This window comes from Lucilia sericata, unplaced genomic scaffold (assembly GCF_015586225.1).
Source record: "Lucilia sericata isolate MDLA Ls3-8-SP2 unplaced genomic scaffold, ASM1558622v1 Contig000621F_arrow, whole genome shotgun sequence".
Taxonomy (NCBI): Eukaryota; Metazoa; Arthropoda; class Insecta; order Diptera; family Calliphoridae; genus Lucilia; species Lucilia sericata.
The window spans coordinates 260,001-267,920 of record NW_023994627.1 but is presented as its reverse complement, the minus strand read 5'-3'; the positions used below and the strand labels follow the sequence as shown (position 1 = coordinate 267,920).

At 29.1% G+C, this 7,920-nt stretch overlaps 1 protein-coding gene across 3 annotated transcripts in view; it reads left to right on the top strand.

Moving 5' to 3' along the window:
• Positions 1–1,415: 1,415 nt before the first annotated feature.
• LOC119606777 (CUE domain-containing protein 1) overlaps positions 1,416–7,920 on the top strand; it is a 12,344-nt gene continuing 5,839 nt past the window's right edge. The window contains exons 1-2 of one of the 3 annotated variants that reach the window (XM_037960359.1): positions 1,416–1,935; positions 2,051–2,814. In XM_037960359.1, coding sequence (XP_037816287.1) covers positions 1,774–1,935; positions 2,051–2,814 — 926 coding nt within the window. In that variant the 5' untranslated portion in view covers positions 1,416–1,773. Of the gene's footprint in view, positions 1,936–2,002; positions 3,808–7,920 lie in introns of those variants that run through there. The other 2 variants (XM_037960358.1, XM_037960360.1) reach the window with 2 other exon arrangements.

Genomic DNA, 7,920 nt, shown 5'->3' with positions numbered 1-7,920 from the left:
AGTAGTTAGTTAGTTAGTTAGTTAGTTAGTTAGTTAGTTAGTGTTAGTTAGTTAGTTAGTTAGTTAGTTAGTTAGTTAGTTATAGTTAGTAGTTAGTTAGTTAGTTAGTTAGTTAGTTAGTTAGTTAGTTAGTTAGTTAGTTAGTTAGTTAGTTAGTTAGTTAGTTAGTTAGTTAGTTAGTTAGTTAGTTAGTAGTTAGTTAGTTAGTTAGTAGTTAGTTAGTTAGTAGTTAGTTAGTTAGTTAGTTAGTTAGTTAGTTAGTTAGTTAGTTAGTTAGTTAGTTAGTTAGTTAGTTAGTTAGTAGTTAGTTAGTTAGTTAGTTAGTTAGTTAGTTAGTTAGTTAGTTAGTTAGTTAGTTAGTAGTTAGTTAGTTAGTTAGTTAGTTAGTTAGTTAAGTTAGTTAGTAGTTAGTTAGTTAGTTAGAGTTAGTTAGTTAGTTAGTAGTTAGTTAGTTAGTTAGTTAGTTAGTTAGTTAGTTAGTTAGTTAGTAGTTAGTTAGTTAGTTAGTTAGTTAGTTAGTTAGTTAGTTAGTTAGTAGTTAGTTAGTTAGTTAGGTAGTTAGTTAGTTAGTTAGTTAGTTAGTAGTTAGTTAGTAGTTAGTTAGTTAGTAGTTAGTTAGTTAGTTAGTTAGTTAGTTAGTTAGTTAGTTAGTTAGTTAGTTAGTTAGTTAGTAGTTAGTAGTTAGTTAGTTAGTTAGGTAGTTAGTTCGTTAGTTAGTTAGTTAAGTTAGTTAGTTAGTTAGTTAGTTAGTGTAGTTTAGCTAGTTAGTTAGTAGTTAGTTAGTTCGTTAGTAGTTTATGTTAGTTAGTTAGTGTAGTTAAGTTTAGTTAGTTAGTTAGTTAGTTAGTTAGTTAGTTAGTTAGTTACGTTAGTTAGTTAGTTAGTTAGTTAGTTAGTTAGTTAGATTGATGTTAGTTAGGTTAGTTAGTTAGTTAGTTCAGTTAGTTAGTTAGTTAGTTAGTTAGTTAGTTAGTTAGTTCGTTAGTTAGTTGTTAGTTAGTTAGTTAGTCTTAAGTAGTTGTTAAGTAAGTTAGCTTAGTTAGTTAATTAATTATATTAATTAATTAATTAGTCTAGTTAGTTCTTCACTCTGTGGCTGTTGTGGAGTTGATTCTCTCATACACATTTAAAATTATTCATACAGGGAGTTTCATATAAATTTTATGTGGCCGTAAGGTTCTTCTCTTTACTAGATGAGAACACTTAGCAATGTCAACATTCATATGCATATTTTTGTACAGAAACAGAGTTGTTATTGATAGCAATTATTTTACGGTTTTAGTCTAAACTATTCTTTGACATTTGTTTTGTTCTCTTCTTCTAAACAAAAAATTTATTTTGTTATTGCACTTGACATTTGTGAAAATGTCACAATTGTATCTTATATCTTTCAGTTGTTCAAACAACAACAACAAATATAGAATATATAATAAATACAGGAAGACATACAAAAAAATTAAAATAAGATAGAACCAATACGAAAAAATTTTAATAAAAACATTTTTAAAGAGTCATGAAAAAATAGCAAGAAACAAAGTGCAATTAAATTTACGAAAAAAATGTAGATTTTATAAAAAGAAAATACTCTAAAGAACAAACAATAAAGACATTGATAATTTTTGGCCGATAAAACAAGAAGAACAAATATCTATCTTTTAAGATAATTAACAGCAGCAGTCAGTTGATTTTTTGGAACTTGACAGAAGATACAATTGACATAAGTTGGCGAAAAAGTAAAAAGATTTGGAATATCTAAATTTTCTTTTTTAAAAAATGGCCTCCACAATGCAATTGGAATTTTCCCAGGCCATGTCGGATTTCAAAACCATGTTTCCCGACATGGACCGAGATGTCATAGAGGCAGTGTTAAGAGCCAATCAGGGGGCAGTAGATGCCACCATTGATCAACTGTTGCAAATGTCCACAGATAATCAGGTGATTTTAAAATTTATTTGAATTTAAGGAAAACTTTGTTTAATTGGGACTTATTTTTATTGAAAAGAATGAAAAACTACGCAATGAATTGGATGGCAATATTTCACCCCAAAAGAGTCTGATAAATTTGAGTGACAACAATGTGCCAGATATTAAAGCCAAACAGCAACAGCCTGCAACTGGTCAACTTATAGATGTATCGGATGAGTTGGACGGCAAGGGAGTAGCAGCCAGCGGAGAAAAATCGGTGCCTATGGCTTCGGTTTTATTAAATCTCAATACCAGTTCTCCCAATCACAGTACCGGTGCTTCGCCTAAAGTTAGACCACCTCAATTACAGAATAAATCTGCTTCTCAAGGCGGCAGTACACCCAAAAGAAATTCACGCTTACATCATAGTGCCAACAAACGTTGGAATCCACCCATGCTTTTACCCTTACCCGCGGGATTTCTACGCTTAAATCCTATCAACACCGGCAGCAATACCATTGCTTTGCCTTATGATCCCAATCGTGATTTCGATTTACCCGATGAACAATTTGCCATGATGCTGCAAAATGAAGAGTTTATGAATCAATTGCGCTGGAATCAAGAGTTCATGAATGCTTTGGAAAAAGAACAATCGGGTAAGGGTAAGGGAGGTGAGGGTGATGCTGACTTTAAGGAACGTCTCAAACATATGGGTAAAGTATCACGTAAGAAGTTCTTGCAGATGGCAAGAGTTTTCACATGGCAGCGTAATAAAAAGACTACTACCGCTAAGCAGATAGATTCGTTGCCTCTAAAAGAAGAACCTAGTGATGATGAAGATCATCATCATCATCATACTAGAACTGCTAATTCCGAATCACAATCTCATACACAAAGTCAGCAACGCAAGTAAGTTTTATTAGTTATTTATTAGTAGGAATAACCAGGTATGGAAAATTGATGTGTTATAATAACTTTTTTTTTTGAAAAAGTACTTTTTTAGGAAAAAAAAAAAGTACTTAATTACTTTTTGTTTTTTCTTTACCTATTTACTAGTCTATGAAATAGTTTCTGTCTTAGTTATGGAACTTTTCTATGAACTGGTCAATATACTAGATTTTGGAATAATCTTTTAATTAGTCTATAGTCTAATCTACTGTAGTCTATAAACTTGGCTATAGTCTATTGACTTGTCTATAAACTAGTCTATAGTCTAATCTATTGACTAGTCTATCATATAGGCTATATATTAGTCTATGGACTAGTCTATGCAAAAATCTATGGACTAGTCTATTCAAAAATCTATGGACTAGTCTATTGACAAGTCTATGGACTACACTTTCTATAGGCTATTGGCTACTCTAGTTTATTAAATAGACTACATATTAGTCTATAGATTAGTCTATGAACTACTTATTGACAACACTATGGACTAGTCTATGGAATAGTCTATAAACAAGTTTATAGTCTAGTGTAGAGGCTATTGTCTAGTCTATGAACTAGCTTATTGATTAGACTATACTCTAGTGTTTTGAATAGGTTATATACTAGTCTACAGATTAGTCTATTGACATGTCCATGACTAGTCTAGTCTTGTAACTAGTTTATTGACTAGTCTATGGACTAGTGTCTATGGACAATTCTATTGAATAATCTATGAAAAAGTCTCTTGACTAGTCTATGGATAAATCTATTGACTAGTCTATGGACATGTCTATTGAATAGTCTACTGACTAGTCTATTGACTAGTCTAGGGGCATTATTATGGAATGGTCTATGGACTACTGTACTGACTAATCTATTGACTAGCCTACTGGTTAGTCTATTGACTAGTCTACTGGCTAGTCTACTGACTAGTATATTGACTAGTCTATTGACTAGTCTACTGACTAGTATATTGAATAGTCTACTGACTAGTCTTCTTGACTAGTCTATGGACAAGTCTATTAAATAGTCTATGAACAAGTCTCTTGACTAGTCCATTTTTTGATTAGACTATACTCTATTGTTTTAAATAGGTTATATACTAGTCTACAGATTAGTCTATTGACATGTCCATGACTAGTCTAGTCTTGTAACTAGTTTATTGACTAGTCTATGGACTAGTGTCTATGGACAATTCTATTGAATAATCTATGAAAAAGTCTCTTGACTAGTCTATGGATAAATCTATTGACTAGTCTATGGACATGTCTATTGAATAGTCTACTGACTAGTCTATTGACTAGTCTAGGGGCATTATTATGGAATGGTCTATGGACTACTGTACTGACTAATCTATTGACTAGCCTACTGGTTAGTCTATTGACTAGTCTACTGGCTAGTCTACTGACTAGTATATTGACTAGTCTATTGACTAGTCTACTGACTAGTATATTGAATAGTCTACTGACTAGTCTTCTGACTAGTCTATTGTGTAGGCTGTGGACTAATATATATACTTGTCTATATAATATTCTTTAGATCTTTTTCGAAATTAAAAATTACATAAGTACTGAATTTTCCATCCCTGTTAGTAAAACTCGTAGTTGTAAAAGTTATTAAAAAAAATCTCATAATTATATTCAACGAAAAAAAAAACTGAAAAAATTTCCCCTTTAAAGCAAAATATATAGATAAAATATAAATTTTACCAAATAAGATTGTAGATTATAACTCAACTATAATTAACTTATCTAATTGTTTTTATTTTTTTTTTGTTATCTTTTGCTTAAAAAAAGCCATAAACTGTTTTTTTGTTAAATAATTTCTTTAAAATTGTAAAAAATTTACAACTTAAGATAAAACATTTGAAAAAATTAGGAATCTCCTATAAATTTCTCATTTACCAAAGTAAAGGGAAAGATTTTAAAGTTCTGTTTAAGACAAAAGTTGTATTTGTTTCAAAAAGGTTCCAAACTTGTATATAATTTCTTGTGTTGTGGAAGAATTTGAAATTCTATCCTTTTCTCAGCTATCCAAGTTCAGCTATTTGTTCTATTATATCTTCTACTTTTTACTTTTTTGTTATAAATTTATCTTTATATTGTATATAAGGATACTTAATTATTATTAATTTTTATGCTTTATTTAGTTGATTATTAAGTGCAATATGAAATTAGCTTTAAAATATAAAAAGAAATCTCTATATTAAATATTTTTTTTATAAAAAAAAAAACCTATTTGTTAACAACTACTTTTGTTTTGTAAAGTTTTCCCTCGAACTTAACTAAAAAGAATACTTTAACCTTTGTATTACCAAAACCCCAAATATAACTTTGATAATTTTCAATTCTATATATTCCAACTTATTTTAACTTAAACAATAGTATCTTTTCGTTAAGTTTTTAATTCAAAATTTACTATTGTTGGAAAGAAAACCTTTTTAAAATTTAATTAACAATTGTTAGTGCAAAGGTTAAATCTGATTATGTTTTGTATATTATTTTCTTTAAAACCTTTTTAATAGAATCACTCTGATTTTATTATAAATTTGCAGTTTTTTCTTATTTTCAATAATGTGATATGTTTATTCCAAATTGATTATAGTTTACAAAATACACATTTATATTTTTTAAATTTTAAGCTACTAACAAAGACAAACTATGTATACCCATATTAAGTAAGTAATTAATTACTTCTTAAAACATCTTAACAAAAGAAATTAAAAATAAAATACTTAAATGCAATTATATAAAGAAACAAAAACTACAATTTTAATAAAACAATTATATTTATTTTATTAAAAATTAAGTAGTAAAGACTAAAAGTCGCTTTAGTGTTTTGGTTAATATTTTTAATAAAAATTTGAAGAAAAATAATTGTTTTCTTAACTAATTTCAATGAAAACATTTAAATTTGAGACGATGCAATAGTGCAATTTATGATTTATCAAATTAGACTGAAATTGGTAGTTATGATTTGTTAAAAATATTAATAGGTATAGAGAAATATTCTGCAAAATTTTACTTTTAGTTAATTTTAATTAATTTTACATTAAAATCAAAAAAGTAAATTCATAACACATAACATTATACTTGTATATTAGGAAAAAACATAAACCTCTTATAACTAAATAATACTAATAAACAATTGTAGTGCGTTAAACCCGACTTAATATACTATTTAGTAATATATAAATAAAATATTTTTCTTATGCACTTTTTAGCTAATTGCAATTATCAGTCCTTAAAAAAAACAAGTTTGTAATATAAAATAATATTAAAAGCTTAAGCTACATTTAGTTGGGATTTTAAGCTGCAAATTGCTTGTATATTTTAACTTGATAAACTTATAAAATCATAGAAATACTTACCGCTGAATTTGGCAAAAGAAAAACTTCCTTTATTAACTTACCTTTTTAACTTAAGCTTGCAGTTCGAGGGGACAGTCCAGAACTAGCTATTCAACCTATTACTCAGGGTGACTCTTAGCTAGCCAATTACCTAGGTGTCCTAATACATAGGTAGTCAATCGGCAATACTTTGTATATGGACTAGTCTATAGACTAGTCTATTGACTATTCTATTAACTAGTCTATGGACTACTCCATTCACTAGATTATATACTAATCTATTGGTTAGACTGTGGACTAATCTAGTGATTAGTCTATTTCCTAGTATATGTTCTTGTCTATGGGATATTGATTAAGTAGTCTATCTGCTAGTTTATGGACTACTCTATCTTCTAGTTTATGGACTAGTCTCGATTAGTCTTTTAACTAATCTATTGACTAGTATATTAATTATTCTATTGACTAGTCTATGGTCTATTGGTTAGTCTGTGGACTAGTTTATGGACTAGTCTATTGATTAGTTTATTGACTAGTCTATGTACTACTCTATTAACTGATATTTGGACTAGTCTATTGATTATTCTATTGACTAATCTATAACAATATCTATGGTATATTGATAAGTCTATGGACTACTCTATCACTAGATTGTATACTAGTCTATTGTCTATTGTTAGTCTGTGGACTAATCTATGGACCAGTCTATTGATTAGTCTATTTGCTAGTACATTAACTAGTCTCTTAATTATTCGATTGAATAGTCTATGATCTTTTCTATGGGCTATTGATTAGTCTACCGGCTAGTCTATGGACTACTCTATCTACTAGTTTATGAACTAGTTTTAATTATTTTATTGACTAGTCTATGATCTATTGATTAGTCTGTGGATTAGTGTATGGACTAGTCTATTGATTAGTTTATTGACTAGTCTATGGACTACTCTATTAACTGATCTTTGGAATAGTCTCTTGATTATTCTATTGACTAGTCTATAACAATATCTATGGTCTATTGATTAGTCTATTGGGTAGTCTATGAGCTACTCTATCTACTGGACTAGTCTATTGATTAGACTGGGGACTAGTCTATTGATTATTCTATTTACTAGTCTATGCACTAGTTATTAACTAATCTATGTAGTCTTGTCTATTATTAATCGTTTGGCTAGTCTGTGGACTAGTCTATTGTTTAGACAATTGTATATAGACTAGACTTGTTTAGTATTTTGACTAATCTATGGACTAGTTTACTATTCTAGTGACTAGCCTATGGTCTATTGATTAGTCTGTGGAATAGTCTATAGACTAGGCGAAAGTCAATCGACCAACCGTAGCCAGCCAATTGCCTAGATGACTAGCTTGTCCTTGGAGGTAGTCAATCGGCAATCCATAGTATATGGATTAGTCTATAGACTAGTCTATTGATTATTTTATGGAATTGTCTATTTACTAGTCTATTGATTAGTCTGTGGACTCCTCTATGGACTAGTATATTGATTATTCTATTGACTAGTCTATTGGATAGTATATGGACTACTCCATTTACTTGTTTATGTACTAGTCTATTGATTAGACTGTGGTCTTTTCTATGAACTAGTCTATTGATATTGACTAGTTTCTTAATTATTCGATTGACTAGTCTATGATCTTATCTATGACCTATTGACTAGTCTATGGACTACTCTATTGACTGATCTATGGACTAGTCAATTGTTTATTCTATTGACTAGTCTAAATTATCT